Source organism: Bombina bombina, chromosome 7, assembly GCF_027579735.1.
Source record: "Bombina bombina isolate aBomBom1 chromosome 7, aBomBom1.pri, whole genome shotgun sequence".
NCBI lineage: Eukaryota > Metazoa > Chordata > Amphibia > Anura > Bombinatoridae > Bombina > Bombina bombina.
In genome coordinates this window covers 251,233,256-251,253,926 of record NC_069505.1, presented here as the reverse complement: position 1 = coordinate 251,253,926, position 20,671 = coordinate 251,233,256, and the positions used below count along the sequence as shown (strand labels likewise).

The following is a 20,671-nucleotide window of genomic DNA, read 5'->3' as shown; positions in this document are numbered from 1 at the left end:
TTCATTAGTTGTATTAAAGATGTGTTTTAACTTACTTTTTAATGTAGAGCTGAAATTCACATACTCTGCACTCCAGCTGCCCATTTCAAAAGTATTTGTTTTGGTGAGCTAACGGTTTAAACTGTTCTGCAATCAGAGCTCTAGCCATACTGTGCTCAAAACAGTAGCTAGAGTGCTGATTGGAGAACATTTCAAACCGACAGTTCACCAAAAAATTACTTGGACGGCCAGAGCGGGAGGGTATTTGAATTTTGGTGCTACATTAAAAAGTATGTTATATTGCAGCTTCATTACAACTGATTAATTCAACTCCATCTAAAATATCGCTAACATGCCTGATCTATTTATTCAAAGGGGGGTTACCATCACTTTAAGGTGTTTTCAGTCCATTTCACCTCCTTAAGATTACAGAAGTAGATTGATGAGATTGAAAGATCTTGCAGCTTTCATCAATCTTAGTAAATACAGATTAGGCCAAAAGTATTGCTACCTTTGCACTTTAAGGTAATGGTGACCTTGTGTCTTCAGAGAGAAACACAAAAAAGGCCAACTGGAATTTGCCACCACAGTACTTCTGGGAGAATGTCCTTTGGACAGACGAAACAAAAGTAGAGGTTTTTGGCAAATCACAACTCCATGTTTCTAGAGGAAAAAAAGAAGCTTAAAAAAAAAATAACACCATTCCCTAGCGTGAAACATGGAGGAGGCTCAGTGATATTTTGGGGTTGCTTTGCTACCACTGGCACTGGGGGCCTAGAATCTGTTCAGGGCAGAATGAAATCAGAAGACTATCAAGGCATTCTGGAGTGAAACGTACTGCCCAGTGTGAGAAGGCTGTGTCTGTTGCAGGCCATGGATCCTCCAGCGGTATAATGGGCTGAAACATACCTCAAAAAGCACCCAAGAGTAGATGAGATGAAAACATTGGACTGATCTGAAGTGTTCTTCTAGGAGTCCAGCCCTAAAACACATTGAACATTGGTGATAAGAGCTGAAACTCACAGTTTGGAAAAGACACCCATCTAACCTCAGAGAACTGGAGCAGTTTGCTCAAAAATGAAGTTTCTTTTTTATTACATTTGAAATACAGAATGGTGGAAACCAAATACATTTGTCAATTGTTTACTTAGTTTAGAGAAAATTGTGCATTTTTCTAAAAGAGTGAAAGGGTACCAATACTTCCGGCTACATATGTATACTAAGTGCGCACGACCTGCACAGATACATGTCTTATGAATGTCCTACACCACAAACAGTTCAGTGTAAATGCCCTTTAGTAACACTTTCTGTTTAGAATAATGTACTGGGATTAATAAGGAGAGAACACTCATAACATGGTGGTTAAAAACACCTTGTTTATCTCATCGAGGATTATTGAATCTTACTCAACAGAACCTGTAATGAAACACATGGACACCTTGGGGCCATTAAATGGCTTTGTATCTGTTCCCTATTGCTCTAAAATGGAGTACTGCGCATCAGAACCACTTTTATGTGAACTGTATTATGTGCAGAACGGGGTTATTTACATTAAAACGTGTGGCTGTAACCAACAGCACTTGACAACCTCTCTCCATTCATAACACAAATAAATAAAAACAATTGGAACATCACCTATAAACGATAACTTAACAAACCAGGAATATTCTGGCACAAGAGCATCTGAATCACGTCTTTGTTTTGTTTCCATGCCCAAACCTTAATCACATTACACCAAGTGAACCTGAAATTCAGCAATAGGTGATATTTATACGTTTAAGTTGTTTTATTTTTTAACACATTCCCTTTAGATCACAATTCTCCATTAAATTATACAAGAATATTTTTTGTTAGGCATGTGCATTTTAGTCATTCATGATGATCCGAATGCAGTAGAAGTTGCCTGCTCGAGCCAGCTTTCTTCTTGTGAAAGTGCGACACACTAACATCTGCGCAAATCCAGATCTTAGTGTATTGCACCTTCACAAGAAGGAATCCGGCTCTGAAAAGAGCCAAATGCAGTAAGCGGCTGCTTCTTCAACATTTCGATCATCATAAATGGCTAAAATGCACATGCCTAAATTTTATAGCTAAATCATTTGATAATCTTTTCTAAAGAATTGCGATCAACTCCTAAATTATGTAAAAAAAAACAGCAAGAAAAGTACAAGAAAAGAGGGGGGGGGGGTGGAATCAGTAAAAACATTTTTTTAAATGGGTTAAATTAAGATTTTCAGCCTTGTGGAGTGAGTTCGCTGCCACATATTTGAGAAGCAGAAATTGCTTCTTTTGCCTCTTTACCGCCAGAGGTAGTAAAATCAATCACCTCGAAAACGCACTTGTTAAGGGTGATTGACATTCCCTGCTCTAGCACAATTGGTTGGGCAGAGCAGGGGGCAGCATTGCATAAGAATCCTCTTGTTTAATTTTAAGTTTTGTCGTGCAATGCAACATGGCAAGTGGCGATTGCAGGCGAACATGTTCACTACTTGCAAACCTGTCCGCCTGCAGGAATAGTAAATCTCTCTCTATGCATGGGTGAAAGTATTTAAAGAGATATGGAGCTATGTAAGGGTAGTTTTATAAGGCACTACTGCTTGCACAGAATTATGTCTTTAACTGCTGCAAAGGGGGTTAAAGAAGCAATGCCCTACTTGTCCTGAGTTAAACATAGCCACTGATAGTGTGATATGTGCATAGATGCCAGTTTCCAGTCATGTTCAGCTCAGTATCAGCTGTGTAGTACTACTCCAGAGCTGACTTTTGTTATGTTTTTAACACCTTTGTGGGAGTTAAACACATATGTCTGATAAAGCAATAGCACAATAATAAAATAGTCTAAAACATTAGAGAATTGTATTGCTCCTCTATGTCCCTTTAAGAAGTAAAACAAATAAAAAAATCATACCTTATATTTCCATTTAGCTTCCGTTTTGCTCTTATTCATCTCTCGTACCTCAAACCTTTCCACATCATTTTGTTTAGGTGTCTCTTCCTTGCTAGGAGCAATTATCTCTTCTTTTGGTGCCTAAAACATAAGATATGAGGATCAATAGCTGTCTCCTCGTGTATATATGTTTAAGTTCCAATAACTCTCAGTCTATATTGTTTATTCCACTTACACAGCTTTAACACTCAGTTAAAGTAAATATAATATTAACAATTCTCAGCACACAAATTCTGTATTAAATGATCTTGCTAAATGATGTAAAAAAGAATTTAAGCAAAGAAATCCATAATATCCCCAAAAACATCACCAATAATATACCACACACAGACCAAAAAAAGAAGGAAAAAAATGAAAAAAGTAAATAAAAAAGAGCACACTTTTTATATATACTTTTATTATTTACTTTGCCCCATTTTCCTGTCATTTCATTCTGAAAATTGGGGGTTTTGAAGTTCTGAGAACTAAAAGAGCATGATACTAACTCTGCATTATATCAGTTCCTAACTGGCTTCAGAAGATATAAGCTAAGAACTGCAAAATAATGGATATTTTGCTAACATAATGACCATAGCTAGCTCTGTACGGATTGGTTCCGGATGAAGGCAAATGGTGGTAAGAGATTGGTTCCCGAAAAACAACTGAAGCAAACAGTGTTATTGAACTCCAAATTTACACAGCATGTTAGCTTATTGCAAGATTACAGAATTTAATTGTAATTACAATATGTTTACTGTTTCCTTTAAGGAAAATGTGAAGCTGTGAGCACTAGGGATGTGCAGTTGGATCCTTTGTTAGGGTCTGAATGCAGAAGAAAGTGGTCGCTTGTAGCATTCAGCTCTTTTTGGACCCGGATTTGTCCTTGTGAAAGTGCAACACACTACGATCTGGATATGCACAGATATTAGTGTGTTGAGCTTTCACAAGAATAAATCCAGCTCCGAAAAGAGCTGAATGCTACGAGCGGCTACTGTCTTCTGCATTGAGACTAACAAAGGATCTAAATGCACATCCCTAGTGAGCACTGAGTATTGAAGTTAAAAAATAGTTGTCAGTTTCAATTTGTTCTAGCCCATCTATAAAAATAATGTAAACTATTCACCGTTGAACACCAGAGTTTAGAAATGCCAAATAAAGAGGAGTTTACCCACTTGTTTAGCCTGGAAATCTCAGTTGTGTATTTATAGGTACAGTATATTATTTGCTGGCTCTATAAAAAGAGGAAGATTGTCTCACACTTTAAAACTCACCGTCACCTTCTTTGGTGTCTCTACTTTAACCAAAGCGTCCTTTGTGTGTGCCTCAAGAAGGTCCAAATCTGGAGTGGTTGGTAGTGAAATTGGAACTTCTTTCATTTTCTTGTTTTTCTTCTTACCTCCTTCCTTAATCTTAGGTGTTTTTGGAGGTTTTGGGACCTTCGGAAGTTTGGGAGGTTTGGCGACCTTGGGTATTTTTTCTGGGCTGGGAACTTTGGCGATCTTGGGAATATCTAACATAGTTGGACTTTTGGGAGGCTTGGGGGGTTTCGGAGGTTTAGGCGGTTTGGGCAATTTTTCACTTTTAGAAATCTTTTTTTTTGTAACTTTTTCCACAGGCGGAAGGATTTCTGGGACCAGAGCAGCAGGTTCTTCCTTTTCTATTTTCTCCACTACATTATTTTCTTCTACAGTTACATTGGCACTCACATCTGTTTTGTTGACTTTTGATGCATTCTGTATGTAAAAAAATAATAATAACAATAATGCACAAGAAATTGTTTGCATGGATGTTTGAAGTCATCGATGGAATGTAGCCCCAAAGGCAAAATAGCATCTGAGCTTCAAAAATATCACAGCAGAGATACTGGAATGATCTTAAACCGATCTCTAAACCTAACACTGAAACCAAACCCTAGCTCTAACCCAATCCCTAAACCGAACACTGATACCAAACCCTAGCTCTAACCCAATCCCTAAACCTAACGTTGATGCCAAACCCTAGCTCTAACCCAATCCCTAAACCTAACACTGATACCAAACCCTAGCTCTAACCCAATACCTAAACCGAACACTGATACCAAACCCTAGCTCTAACCCAATCCCTAAACCTAACGTTGATGCCAAACCCTAGCTCTAACCCAATCCCTAAACCTAACACTGATACCAAACCCTAGCTCTAACCCAATCCCTAAACCTAACACTGATGCCAAACCCTAGCTCTAACCCAATCCCTAAACCTAACACTGATTCCAAACCCTAGCTCCAACCCAATCTGTAACCCTAAATTTTATTCCAAACCCTTGCTCTAACCCAATCCCTAACACTAACAGTGATACCAACCTCAGCACTAACCCAATTCCTAACACTAACACTGATACCAAACCCTAGCTCTAACCCAATCCCTAAACCGAACACTGATACCAAACCCTAGCTCTAACCCAATCCCTAAACCTAACACTAATGTCAACCCCTAGCTCTAACCCAATCCCTAAACCAAACACCGATACCAAACCCTAGCTCTAACCCAATCCCTAACACTGATGTCAAACCCTAGCTCTAATCCAATTCCTAAACCCAACACTGATACCAAATCCTTGTTCTAACCCAATCCCTAAACCTAACACTGATGCCAAACCCTAGCTCTAACCCAATCCCCAAACCTAACACTGATACCAAACCCTAGCTCCAACCCGATCTGTAACCCTAAATTTGATTCCAAACCCTTGCTCTAACCCAATCCCTAACACTAACACTGATATCAAACCCTAGCTCTAACCCAATTCCTAAACCTAACACTGATACCAATCCCTAGCTCTAACCCAATCAATAAACCTAACACTGATACCAAACCTCAGCACTAACCCAATTCTTAACACTAACACTGATACCAAACCCTAGCTCTAACCCAATTCCTAAACCTAACACTGATACCAATCCCTAGCTCTAACCCAATCAATAAACCTAACACTGATACCAAACCTCAGCACTAACCCAATTCTTAACACTAACAATGATACCAAACCCTAGCTCTAACCCAATCCCTAAACCTAACACTGATACCAAACCCTAGCTCTAACCCAATCCCTAAACCTAATACTGATACCAAACCTTAGTTCTAACCCAATCCCTAAACCTAACACTGATACCAAACCCTAGCTCTAACCCAATCCCTAAACCTAACACTGATACCAAACCTTAGTTCTAACCCAATCCCTAACACTGATATCAAACCCTAGCTCTAACCCAATCCCTAAAACCTAACACTGATACCAAACCCTAGCTCTAACCCAATCTGTAACCCTAAATCTAATTCCAAACCCTTGCTCTAACCAAATCCCTAACACTAATATCAATATCAAACCCTAGCTCTAAACCAATCCCTAAACCGAACACTGATACCAATCCCTAGCTCTAACCCAATCCCTAAACGTAAGACTGATACCAAGCGCTAGCTCTAACCCAATCCCTAAACCTAACACTGATACCAAACCTTAGTTCTAACCCAATACCTAACACTGATAGCAAACCCTAGCTCTAACCCAATCCCTAAACCTAACACTGATTCCAAACCCTAGCTCAAACCCAGTCCCTAAACCTAACACTGATACCAAACCCTAGTCCCAACCCAACCCCTAAACATATGCTTACCCTAAACCTAACTGTAAGTCCAACATCTAACCCTAACTCTATACTTACCTTAAACTCAATTCATAACCCTACTTACACTTAACTCTAAAGTTAATTCCAAACTCTAACTCCAATATCTAACCCTAATATAATCACTAACACTATATCTAACCTACACTAAATCCCTACTCCTGACTCCAATATATAACCCTATCCTACCCAAAAATAAATTCCTAACTCTAACTAAAAATCTAATCCTAACCATACCTCTACCATTAATTCCAATAACCCTAGACCTATCCATAATGCTACCTTCACCCCAAGCCCACCTTTGATTAAGACTGTTGGCTACAATCTTGCACCAGAATGCGGTGGGCAGTAATATTCTGCGGGTGGGCAATTTGAAAGCCTCAATATAGAGACTTGATACCATCTTTGTTTTTCCCCATTAACTAAATATAAATTTATTGACATGCTAGAGTAACTAAACATACAAATATTTATTGTGTATACATTTTAGTTTAAAGCTGTATAATTTTATATGGAAAGAGGGAAAAAAAATGGGCCCCGATATATTGGTCCATATGTGACACTGTTGTTTACATAGTCTATCCTTCCCCCCGCATTGAGGCGTTCTCTATTATACATTTAGTATGCATTGTTAAAAGCCTATAGTCTTTAAGAATAAATAAACATCCGTAGTTTTTATAAATGAACCAGTTTCTTTATTACTGCTATTTGATGGCTACAAGATTAAGAGTTTCTATATAAATAGTCCAATCTGACCGGTTAAGGGTAAAATATCATATAATTGAGCTGTTTACTGTTGGTCAGTAAAGAGTTAAACCTCTAACACAGTTCCAATTAGTGTAATTGTAGGACCAGCAAATAGAAACTCAGCTTATTCCATAGCCAATTAGGCTACAGTGTATTTAAAGTGGGCAGCTATGGTAGCTGACTATTTCTATGAATAAGTCCAGGGGGGCCGAAACATGTAGGACGCAATTGGAATAGGGAGAATCTTTTTTACTATTTGTGGATTTTTGAATACATGTTTATCTATGGTAAAGTCAGGACCGTTTGTGGATAGCTTTTACTGTGCATGTATGATATGTACATATTCCCCATGCACCTTCACGCAAACAGTGCACTGAAGAAAGACACTATAGCAGCATGTATTCATCAGGGGTTGTTAATAATACAATGGGCTCCATTTATCAAGCTGCATTTGCTGCTTTGGAGCGCCTTCGGTGCATTGCTCGCATGAACAAGCTTGAAGCCGATAGTTAAGAAGCTGCTTTAATCAGAACGCTGCTTCCTAATCTGTACACCAGCTCTTAGCCAGCAGATTAAGATCTCCCTGTCGCCCAGGATGAAAAGCCTCAGCTCATGCACCACTGGCCTAACAAGAGCAGGGAAGGGAAGGTTAAATGCGGGCAGCACACTGCTGCCCACTAGCTGCGATCCTGGGCAGACAGTTTGTTCCATGCACAGTAAAAGCCTACACTAAAACAAGTATTGGAGAAATGCATTCATGAGCGTTTCCATGTGACCCTGTAATAACAGCAGTTGTCCAAGTTACATCCATAAAAGATAGCTGCAATCAGTAATATAGTAGTGTTAGGAATTATAATAAAACATAACTACAAATGGATCACTGTGGACACATTGTTACAATACAATGTCCCTTTAAAGGGATAGAAAGGTCAAAACTGAAATGTGTGGCTGCATTTAAATTTAAAAGATAAGCATTGATGCAGTATACTTTCATCAGCAATAATGCTACTAGTAAAAGAAATTTTTGTTTTTCAGCGGTATATGCACATATCCTGTGAGGGCTCGTGCACCAGCTTCAGACACCATGGGGCCTATTTATCAAGCCGTCAACTGCAAATACGCTGGAATTCTGCAGTGTATTTGTGGCGAGCCTGATTCGCCTTATTTATCAAACCCTACAGACCGGCAAAAGTAAAATTTTGTGACGTAACATACGATCTGCCGGTCAAAGTCCGACACAGATCGATGCTTACGTCACTACAGATGTTCCGAATGCAAATTCGGCACTATCTGACTACTTTTGCAAGTTAACAAATTTCTGCCAGGTACGCTCGGCACTATTCCGGCCCAGCGTACCTGGTTTTCAATCCGCCGCCTCCAGCCATAGGAATCAATGGGAGTCTGAAAGCAGCGAAAGCTCATGTTCGCTGCTGCCCGATATTCCATTGATTCCTATGGGAGAATAAAGTTATGTTTACACCTAACACCCTAACATAAACCCACGAGTCTAAACACCCCTAATCTGCTGCCCCAACATCGCCGCCACCTACATTATACTTATTAACCCCTAATCTAACCCCCCCTACACCGCCACCACCTACATTATGTTATTAACCCCTAATCTGCCCCTCTCTACACCGCCGCCACCTACATAACACTTATTAACCCCTAATCTGCCCCCCTACACTGCCGCCACCTACATAACACTTATTAACCCCTAATCTGCCCCCCTACACCGCCGCCACCTACATAACACTTATTAACCCCTAATCTGCCGTCCCCAACGTCACCGCCACTATATTAAATTTATTAACCCCTAAACCTAAGTCTAACCCTAACACCCTCTAACTTAAATCTAATTTAAATAACTATAAATAAAATTACTATCATTAACTACATTATTCCTATTTAAAACTAAATACTTACCTATAAAATAAACCCTAAGATAGCTACAATATAACTAATAGTTGCATTGTAGCCATCTTAGGGTTTATTTTTATTTTACAGGCAAGTTTGTATTTATTTTAACTAGTTAGAATAGTTATTAAATAGTTATTAACTATTTAATAACTACCTAACTAAAATAAATACAAAAGTACCTGTAAAATAAAACCTAACCTAAGTTACACTAACACTACACTATAATTAAATCAATTAACTACATTAAATACAATTACCTAAATTAAATTATCTAAAGTACAAAAAAAAACACTAAATTACAGAAAATAATAAACAAATTACAGAAATTTAAACTAATTACACCTAATCTAATAGCCCTATCAAAATAAAAAAGTCCCCCCAAAATAAAAAAAAACCCTAGCCTAAACTAAACTTCCAATAGCCCTTAAAAGGGCCTTTTGCGGGGCATTGCCCCAAAGTAATCAGCTCTTTTTACCTGTAAAAAAAAATACAAACAACCCCCCCCCAACAATAAAACCCACCACCCACACAACCAACCCCCCCCAAAAAAATACTAACTAAACAGCCAATAGGATTGAGCTCGCATTCTATTGGCTGTTCCAATCAGCCAATAGGATTTTTTTCTACCTTAATTCCGATTGGCTGATAAAATTCTATCAGCCAATCGGAATCTAAGGGACGCCATCTTGAATGATGTCACTTAAAGGAACCTTCATTCGTCGGGTAGTCGTCGGCTGAAGAGGATGCTCTGCGTCGGATGTCTTGAAGATGGACTACTCCGCGCCAGATGGATGAAGATAGAAGATGCCGTCTGGATGAAGACTTCTGCCGTCTGGAGGACCACTTCTGCCCGGCTTGGATGAAGACTTCTGCCCGTCTGGAGTACCACTTCTGCCCGGCTTGGATGAAGACGTCTCCCGGTAAGTCGATCTTCAGGGGGTTAGTGTTAGGTTTTTTAAGGATGTATTGGGTGGGTTTTATTTTTAGGTTAGGGCTTTGGGCTGCAAAAGAGCTAACTGCCCTTTTAAGGGCAATGCCCATCCAAATACCCTTTTCAGGGCAATGGGGAGCTTAGGTTTTTTTAGTTAGTATTTTTTTGGGGGGGTTGATTGTGTGGGTGGTGGGTTTTATTGTTGGGGGGTTGTTTGTATTTTTTTTTACAGGTAAAAAGAGCTGATTACTTTGGGGCAATGCCCCGCAAAAGGCCCTTTTAAGGGCTATTGGTAGTTTAGTTTAGGCTAGGGTTTTTTTTATTTTGGGGGAGCTTTTTTTATTTTGATAGGGCTATTAGATTAGGTGTAATTAGTTTAAATTTCTGTAATTTGTTTATTATTTTCTGTAATTTAGTTTTTTTTTTTTTTTGTACTTTAGATAATTTAATTTAATTTAGGTTATTGTATATAATTTTGTTAATTTATTTAATTATAGTGTAGTGTTAGGTGTTATTGTAACTTAGGTTAGGTTTTATTTTACAGGTACTTTTGTATTTATTTTAGCTAGGTAGTTATAAATAGTTAATAACTATTTAATAACTATTCTACCTAGTTAAAATAAATACAAACTTGCTTGTAAAATAAAAATAAACCCTAAGCTAGATACAATGTAACTATTAGTTATATTGTAGCTAGCTTAGGGTTTATTTTATAGGTAAGTATTCAGTTTTAAATAGGAATAATGTAGTTAATGATAGTAATTTTATTTATATTTATTTAAATTAGATTTAAGTTAGGGGGTGTTAGGGTTAGACTTAGGTTTAGGGGTTAATAAATTTAATATAGTGGTGGCGAGTTTGGGGACAGCAGATTAGGGGTTAATAAGTGTTATGTAGGTGGCGGTGTAGGGGGGGCAGATTAGGGGTTAATAACATAATGTGGGTGGCGGCGGTGTAGGGGGCGGCAGATTAGGGGGTTAATAACATAATGTAGGTGGCGGTGTAGGGGGGGCAGATTAGGGGTTAATAACATAATGTAGGTGGCGGCGGTGTAAGGGCGGCAGATTAGGGGTTAATAAGTATAATGTAGGAGGCGGTGGGCTCCGGGAGCGGTGATTTAGGGGTTAATACCTTTATTTAGTTGCAGCGGGGTCCGGGAGCGGCGGTATAGGGGTAAAACAGTATAGTATAGTGTGGGTGTTTAGTGACAGGGTACCAATAAAGCTGGGATAAAGCCGAAGAGCAGCAAGATCGATGACTGTTAGTTAACAACAGTCCGCTGCTCATCGCCCCGTACTTGGTGCGCAGCTTTTTGACAGCTTTTTGGTAACTTTGGAGAACATATTCAGGTCCGCGAAAGCGATGTTAGGCGATCTTAGGCGAGCGTATTGGTGCCGGCGAATGCAAGTAAGTTAACAGGTTGATAAATAGGGGCCTATGGCTGCTTAGAGAGTTGGAGGTGGTGTTTATTGATTCTGAAGATGTAATTTGTGTCATACAAGCTACTGCTAACTCTCTGAGAAGGTGTGGTGTTTGTATATTGGTGAATGGGCCTTCTCAGGATATGCACATATGCTAAATACAAAAAAACATTAATAGCTTTCACTAGAAGCATTTTTTGCTGATGGAAGAATATTGCACAAATGTTTCAAAATGAAGTCCACCCATGCACTTTTCATGTTTGACCTTTCTATCCCTTTAAGCATAGGAAGCATTTGCGTTATAATATCCAGGGCTGACTGTCATTCATGATTACAGATAAATAATGTTGAGCACACAACAGAAATCCATACCTCTGTCAGACGTATTTCTTTGGCGAGGTCCTTAATGAGTTGCGATGGCTTAAAATGTTCAGGGAGTTCGTCTTCATGCTCCAGCAAAGCCTGAAACACAAATACAACCAAACAGCAATTGGACACATACAATCAGCTGTGAGTTGGATCCAAAATGCAAGAAGATAAAAGCTTTTCCTATTTCCCTAAGGACTAAAGAGATCTGTTATGTGTATATGACTCACTGACAAAAAACAGAATTTATGTTTACCTGATAAATTACTTTCTCCAACGGTGTGTCCGGTCCACGGCGTCATCCTTACTTGTGGGATATTCTCTTCCCCAACAGGAAATGGCAAAGAGCCCAGCAAAGCTGGTCACATGATCCCTCCTAGGCTCCGCCTTCCCCAGTCATTCGACCGACGTAAAGGAGGAATATTTGCATAGGAGAAACCATATGATACCGTGGTGACTGTAGTTAAAGAAAATAAATTATCAGACCTGATTAAAAAACCAGGGCGGGCCGTGGACCGGACACACCCTTTGAGAAAGTAATTTATCAGGTAAACATAAATTATGTTTTCTCCAACATAGGTGTGTCCGGTCCACGGCGTCATCCTTACTTGTGGGAACCAATACCAAAGCTTTAGGACACGGATGAAGGGAGGGAGCAAATCAGGTCACCTAGATGGAAGGCACCACGGCTTGCAAAACCTTTCTCCCAAAAATAGCCTCAGAAGAAGCAAAAGTATCAAACTTGTAAAATTTAGTAAAAGTGTGCAGTGAAGACCAAGTCGCTGCCTTACAAATCTGATCAACAGAAGCCTCGTTCTTGAAGGCCCATGTGGAAGCCACAGCCCTAGTGGAATGAGCTGTGATTCTTTCAGGAGGCTGCCGTCCGGCAGTCTCATAAGCCAATCTGATGATGCTTTTAATCCAAAAAGAGAGAGAGGTAGAAGTTGCTTTTTGACCTCTCCTTTTACCAGAATAAACAACAAACAAGGAAGATGTTTGTCTAAAATCCTTTGTAGCATCTAAATAGAATTTTAGAGCACGAACAACATCCAAATTGTGCAACAAACGTTCCTTCTTTGAAACTGGATTCGGACACAAAGAAGGCACGACTATCTCCTGGTTAATGTTTTTGTTAGAAACAACTTTCGGAAGAAAACCAGGTTTAGTACGTAAAACCACCTTATCTGCATGGAACACCAGATAAGGAGGAGAACACTGCAGAGCAGATAATTCTGAAACTCTTCTAGCAGAAGAAATTGCAACCAAAAACAAAACTTTCCAAGATAATAACTTAATATCAACGGAATGTAAGGGTTCAAACGGAACCCCCTGAAGAACTGAAAGAATTAAATTGAGACTCCAAGGAGGAGTCAAAGGTTTGTAAACAGGCTTGATTCTAACCAAAGCCTGAACAAAGGCTTGAACATCTGGCACAGCTGCCAGCTTTTTGTGAAGTAACACAGACAAGGCAGAAATCTGTCCCTTCAAGGAACTTGCAGATAATCCTTTCTCCAAACCTTCTTGAAGAAAGGATAGAATCTTAGGAATTTTTACCTTGTCCCAAGGGAATCCTTTAGATTCACACCAACAGATATATTTTTTCCATATTTTGTGGTAAATTTTTCTAGTTACAGGCTTTCTGGCCTGAACAAGAGTATCAATGACAGAATCTGAGAACCCTCGCTTTGATAAGATCAAGCGTTCAATCTCCAAGCAGTCAGTTGGAGTGAGACCAGATTCGGATGTTCGAACGGACCTTGAACAAGAAGGTCTCGTCTCAAAGGTAGCTTCCATGGTGGAGCCGATGACATATTCACCAGGTCTGCATACCAAGTCCTGCGTGGCCACGCAGGAGCTATCAAGATCACTGATGCCCTCTCCTGATTGATCCTGGCTACCAGCCTGGGGATGAGAGGAAACGGCGGGAATACATAAGCTAGTTTGAAGGTCCAAGGTGCTACTAGTGCATCTACTAGAGTCGCCTTGGGATCCCTGGATCTGGACCCGTAGCAAGGAACCTTGAAGTTCTGACGAGAGGCCATCAGATCCATGTCTGGAATGCCCCACAATTGAGTAATTTGGGCAAAGATTTCCGGATGGAGTTCCCACTCCCCCGGATGAAATGTCTGACGACTCAGAAAATCCGCTTCCCAATTTTCCACTCCTGGGATGTGGATTGCGGACAAGTGGCAGGAGTGAGTCTCCGCCCATTGAATGATTTTGGTCACTTCTTCCATCGCCAGGGAACTCCTTGTTCCCCCCTGATGGTTGATGTACGCAACAGTCGTCATGTTGTCTGATTGAAACCGTATGAACTTGGCCTTTGCTAGCTGAGGCCAAGCCTTGAGAGCATTGAATATCGCTCTCAGTTCCAGAATATTTATCGGGAGAAGAGATTCTTCCCGAGACCAAAGACCCTGAGCTTTCAGGGGTCCCCAGACCGCGCCCCAGCCCACCAGACTGGCGTCGGTCGTGACAATGACAGACTCTGGTCTGCGGAAGCTCATCCCCTGTGACAGGTTGTCCAGGGACAGCCACCAACGGAGTGAATCTCTGGTCCTCTGATCTACTTGTATCGTCGGAGACAAGTCTGTATAGTCCCCATTCCACTGACTGAGCATGCACAGTTGTAATGGTCTTAGATGAATCCGCGCAAAAGGAACTATGTCCATTGCCACTACCATCAAACCTATTACTTCCATGCACTGCGCTATGGAAGGAAGAGGAACAGAATGAAGTATTTGACAAGAGTTTAGAAGTTTTGATTTTCTGGCCTCTGTCAGAAAAATCCTCATTTCTAAGGAGTCTATTATTGTTCCCAAGAAGGGAACCCTTGTTGACGGAGATAGAGAACTTTTTTCTACGTTCACTTTCCACCCGTGAGATCTGAGAAAGGCCAGGACAATGTCCGTGTGAGCATTTGCTTGAGGAAGGGACGACGCTTGAATCAGAATGTCGTCCAAGTAAGGTACTACTGCAATGCCCCTTGGTCTTAGCACCGCTAGAAGGGACCCTAGTACCTTTGTGAAAATCCTTGGAGCAGTGGCTAATCCGAACGGAAGTGCCACAAACTGGTAATGCTTGTCCAGGAATGCGAACCTTAGGAACCGATGATGTTCCTTGTGGATAGGAATATGTAGATACGCATCCTTTAAATCCACCGTGGTCATGAATTGACCTTCCTGGATGGAAGGAAGAATTGTTCGAATGGTTTCCATTTTGAACGATGGAACCTTGAGAAACTTGTTTAGGATCTTGAGATCTAAGATTGGTCTGAATGTTCCCTCTTTTTTGGGAACTACGAACAGATTGGAGTAGAACCCCATCCCTTGTTCTCCTAAAGGAACAGGATGAATCACTCCCATTTTTAACAGGTCTTCTACACAATGTAAGAATGCCTGTCTTTTTATGTGGTCTGAAGACAATTGAGACCTGTGGAACCTCCCCCTTGGGGGAAGCCCCTTGAATTCCAGAAGATAACCTTGGGAGACTATTTCTAGTGCCCAAGGATCCAGAACATCTCTTGCCCAAGCCTGAGCGAAGAGAGGGAGTCTGCCCCCCACCAGATCCGGTCCCGGATCGGGGGCCAACATCTCATGCTGTCTTGGTAGCAGTGGCAGGTTTCTTGGCCTGCTTTCCTTTGTTCCAGCCTTGCATTGGTCTCCAGGCTGGCTTGGCTTGAGAAGTATTACCCTCTTGCTTAGAGGACGTAGCACTTGGGGCTGGTCCGTTTCTGCGAAAGGGACGAAAATTAGGTTTATTTTTGGCCTTGAAAGACCTATCCTGAGGAAGGGCGTGGCCCTTGCCCCCAGTGATATCAGAGATAATCTCTTTCAAGTCAGGGCCAAACAGCGTTTTCCCCTTGAAAGGAATGTTAAGCAATTTGTTCTTGGAAGACGCATCCGCTGACCAAGATTTTAACCAAAGCGCTCTGCGCGCCACAATAGCAAAACCAGAATTTTTCGCCGCTAACCTAGCCAATTGCAAAGTGGCGTCTAGGGTGAAAGAATTAGCCAATTTGAGAGCATGAATTCTGTCCATAATCTCCTCATAAGAAGAAGAATTATTATTGAGCGCCTTTTCTAGCTCATCGAACCAGAAACACGCTGCTGTAGTGACAGGAACAATGCATGAAATTGGTTGTAGAAGGTAACCTTGCTGAACAAACATCTTTTTAAGCAAACCTTCTCATTTTTTATCCATAGGATCTTTGAAAGCACAACTATCTTCTATGGGTATAGTGGTGCGTTTGTTTAGAGTAGAAACCGCCCCCTCGACCTTGGGGACTGTCTGCCATAAGTCCTTTCTGGGGTCGACCATAGGAAACAATTTTTTAAATATGGGGGGAGGGACGAAAGGTATACCGGGCCTTTCCCATTCTTTATTTACAATGTCCGCCACCCGCTTGGGTATAGGAAAAGCTTCGGGGGGCCCCGGGACCTCTAGGAACTTGTCCATTTTACATAGTTTCTCTGGAATGACCAAATTCTCACAATCATCCAGAGTGGATAACACCTCCTTAAGCAGAGCGCGGAGATGTTCCAATTTAAATTTAAATGTAATCACATCAGGTTCAGCTTGTTGAGAAATTTTCCCTGAATCTGAAATTTCTCCCTCAGACAAAACCTCCCTGGCCCCCTCAGACTGGTGTAGGGGCCCTTCAGAACCAATATCATCAGCGTCCTCATGCTCTTCAGTATTTTCTAAAACAGAGCAGTCACGCTTTCGCTGATAAGTGGGCATTTTGGCTAAAATGTTTTTGATAGAATTATCCATTACAGCCGTTAATTGTTGCATAGTAAGGAGTATTGGCGCGCTAGATGTACTAGGGGCCTCCTGTGTGGGCAAGACTGGTGTAGACGAAGGAGGGGATGATGCAGTACCATGCTTACTCCCCTCACTTGAGGAATCATCTTGGGCATCATTTTCTCTAAATTTTGTGTCACATAAATCACATCTATTTAAATGAGAAGGAACCTTGGCTTCCCCACATTCAGAACACAGTCTATCTGGTAGTTCAGACATGTTAAACAGGCAAAAACTTGATAACAAAGTACAAAAAACGTTTTAAAATAAACCGTTACTGTCACTTTAAATTTTAAACTGAACACACTTTATTACTGCAATTGCGAAAAAGTATGAAGGAATTGTTCAAAATTCACCAAAATTTCACCACAGTGTCTTAAGGCCTTAAAAGTATTGCACACCAAATTTGGAAGCTTTAACCCTTAAAATAACGGAACCGGAGCCGTTTTTATATTTAACCCCTTTACAGTCCCTGGTATCTGCTTTGCTGAGACCCAACCAAGCCCAAAGGGGAATACGATACCAAATGACGCCTTCAGAAAGTCTTTTCTATGTATCAGAGCTCCTCACACATGCATCTGCATGTCATGCTTCTCAAAAACAAGTGCGCAATAGAGGCGCGAAAATGAGACTCTGCCTATGATTAGGGAAAGCCCCTAGAGAATAAGGTGTCCAATACAGTGCCTGCCGGTTATTTTACATAATTCCCAAGATTAAAATAATTCCTCAAGGCTATGGAGTATAAAATATGTTTATATATAAATCGATTTAGCCCAGAAAATGTCTACAGTCTTAAAAAGCCCTTGTGAAGCCCTTTTTTTCTTTCTGTAATAAAAATGGCTTACCGGATCCCATAGGGAAAATGACAGCTTCCAGCATTACATCGTCTTGTTAGAATGTGTCATACCTCAAGCAGCAAAAGTCTGCTCACTGTTCCCCCAACTGAAGTTAATTCCTCTCAACAGTCCTGTGTGGAAACAGCCATCGATTTTAGTAACTGTTGCTAAAATCATTTTCCTCTTACAAACAGAAATCTTCATCTCTTTTCTGTTTCAGAGTAAATAGTACATACCAGCACTATTTTAAAATAACAAACTCTTGATTGAATAATAAAAACTACAGTTAAACACTAAAAAACTCTAAGCCATCTCCGTGGAGATGTTGCCTGTACAACGGCAAAGAGAATGACTGGGGAAGGCGGAGCCTAGGAGGGATCATGTGACCAGCTTTGCTGGGCTCTTTGCCATTTCCTGTTGGGGAAGAGAATATCCCACAAGTAAGGATGACGCCGTGGACCGGACACACCTATGTTGGAGAAATAATACTTTTTTCTGTATTTTCTATTTTTCAAAATCCTAATGTAATTGAAGAAAATATTTGCGGCAAATAGTGCACTATAGGGCTTACTGCTTGCTTGTATTTTTCTTTGAAAGAGACACATTTGTAGTGAGCAGGAGAGGGGGGAAAACAGAAAGTAGAATAGAGGAACAAGAAGAGATCGTAGGGGAGCGAGATATAAAACAGAATAAAAGAGAGAGGAGACACACAGACATATGGAACTGAGACTTGAAATAGAAATACAGGAGAGTACAGAAAGATGTGGACGAAAGTATTGGTATCCTGCCAACGTTTTAGGAAAATGCACAATTTTATCTAAAGTAAGTACAAATTGACTAAAGTATTTGGTATTCTTTATTTCAAATGTAATAGAACAGAAACTTCACTTTCGATCTTTGTCTACTTGGTATCATGTCTGCTCGCACATTGATAAATAGTCCCCAATAACTGCAATCAAGTGCTTTCTGTAGCTCTGAATAAGATTTCTACACTTGGTGGCTAAGATTGTGGCCCATTTTTCTTGAGCAAACTGCTCCAGTTCTCTCAGATTTGATGGGTGCCTCTTCCCAAATGCCAGTTTCAGTTATTTCCACACACAGATACTCGATTCAGATCTGGAGTCATAGAAGGCCACTTCAGAACGGTCCAATGCTTCTCATTTATTCTTGGGTGCTTTTTGATGTATGTTTCGGGCCATTTTCCTGCTGAAAGACACATGACCTGTGACTGAGACACAACTTTCTGACACTGGGCAGAGTGCTTCGCTCCAGAATGCCTTGATAGGCTTCTGTACAGATTCTAGAGACCCAGTACAAGAGGCAGCAAAGCAGTTCCAAAACATCACTGAGCCTCTGTTATGTTTCATGGTAGGAATGGAGTTCTTTTCTTTGAAAGCTTCTATTTTTTCCTTCTGTAAATATGTTTTGATATGAGTTGTTGTGATATGCCAAAAAGCTCTACTTTTGTTTCGTCTGTCCAAAGGACATTCTCCTTAAAGGACTGTGGTTTATCAACATGTGGTTTGGCAAACTCCAGTCAGGCTATTTTGTGTTTCTCTCTTAGAAGCGGGGTCTTCCTCTGTCTTCTACCATGGAACCCATTTTCATTCAGACAGCGACTGATGGTTTAACGTGAAACTGTTGTACCTTGAGCTTCAACGTTGACTTGGAACTGTTTTAAAGTTGTCCTTGGTTCTTTTGCCAACATTTGAATAATCTTTCTGATCATTCTTGGGTCAATTTTCCTCTTGCAGCCATGTCCATGGATGTTGGCTACAGTCCCATGTGCCTTAAACTTCTTAATAATATTGGCAACAGTGCTCACAGGAACATCAAGCTCTTTAGAGATGGTCTTGAAGCTTTTACGTTGACCCATGCTTGGCTATTACCATCTTTCTAACCTCCTCAGACAACTGTCTGGTTCTCCTTCTCTTTTCCATGTTCAGTGTGATTACACACAGTTACGCACAACAGCATAGTGAGTAAATTTCTCCATTGCTGAATGAGTGATTATAAGATTGAATACACCTGTAATACTTATTAAAAGAGAATAGTCTGCTTTAAATATCACTACAAAACAATACTTTATTGTAACTTTTGAAAAGGTATGAATGGTATTGTGCAGATCATTTTAGATTGTCTTTAAAGAATAATACACTTGCACAATGTATGGATAACAAAGATATTTTAATTTCAGCACTTTTCAGGGCAAATGGTACATTATTTGATTAAAATGCAAGGGTACCAATACTTCAAAATGCAACTGTACCAATACCAGGCCACATCTGTACAGAGTGAAAGAAAAAAAGCTGGATTGAGAAAACAGGAAATGGACAATGAAGCATGATGTGCACCCATAGCATGTAAGCTTGCTCCATAGCATAAAAACTCGCCCCATAGCATCTATGTTCGAACCATAGCATGTAATCTCGCCCTTTAGCATGTAAGATCACCCCATAGTATGTAAGCTCGCCCTTTAGCATGTAAGCTTGCACTTAAGCATGTTAGCTCAACCCCTAGCATGTAAGAGCGACCTCCACAAGCTTGATAGGAACAAGTAGGTTTATTCAGTACATGATCATCAAGTTAAAAAAAACATAATTTATGCTTACCTGATAAATTCCTTTCTTCTGTAGTGTGATCAGTCCACGGGTCATCATTACTTCTGGGATATTACTCCTCCCCAACAGGAAGTGCAAGAGGATTCACCCAGCAGAGCTGCATATAGCTCCTCCCCTCTACGTCACTCCCAGTCATTCGACCAAGGACCAACGAGAAAGGAAAAGCCAAGGGTGAAGTGGTGACTGGAGTATAAATTAAAAAATATTTACCTGCCTTAAAAACAGGGCGGGCCGTGGACTGATCACACTACAGAAGAAAGGAATTTATCAGGTAAGCATAAATTATGTTTTCTTCTGTTAAGTGTGATCAGTCCACGGGTCATCATTACTTCTGGGATACCAATACCAAAGCAAAAGTACACGGATGACGGGAGGGATAGGCAGGCTCTTTATACAGAAGGAACCACTGCCTGAAGAACCTTTCTCCCAAAAATAGCCTCCGATGAAGCAAAAGTGTCAAAT

At 40.5% G+C, this 20,671-nt stretch overlaps 1 protein-coding gene across 2 annotated transcripts in view; it reads right to left on the bottom strand.

Annotated features, from left to right (window-relative positions):
* The window catches only part of PHF2 (PHD finger protein 2), a 697,107-nt gene that overhangs the window by 110,959 nt on the left and 565,477 nt on the right, over positions 1–20,671 (bottom strand). For both annotated transcript variants that reach the window (XM_053720695.1, XM_053720696.1), the window contains exons 11-13: positions 11,953–12,042; positions 4,177–4,638; positions 2,888–3,007 (exon numbers count right to left, since the gene is read on the bottom strand). In XM_053720695.1, the coding sequence (XP_053576670.1) occupies positions 2,888–3,007; positions 4,177–4,638; positions 11,953–12,042 (672 nt within the window). The remainder of the gene's footprint in view (positions 1–2,887; positions 3,008–4,176; positions 4,639–11,952; positions 12,043–20,671) is intronic.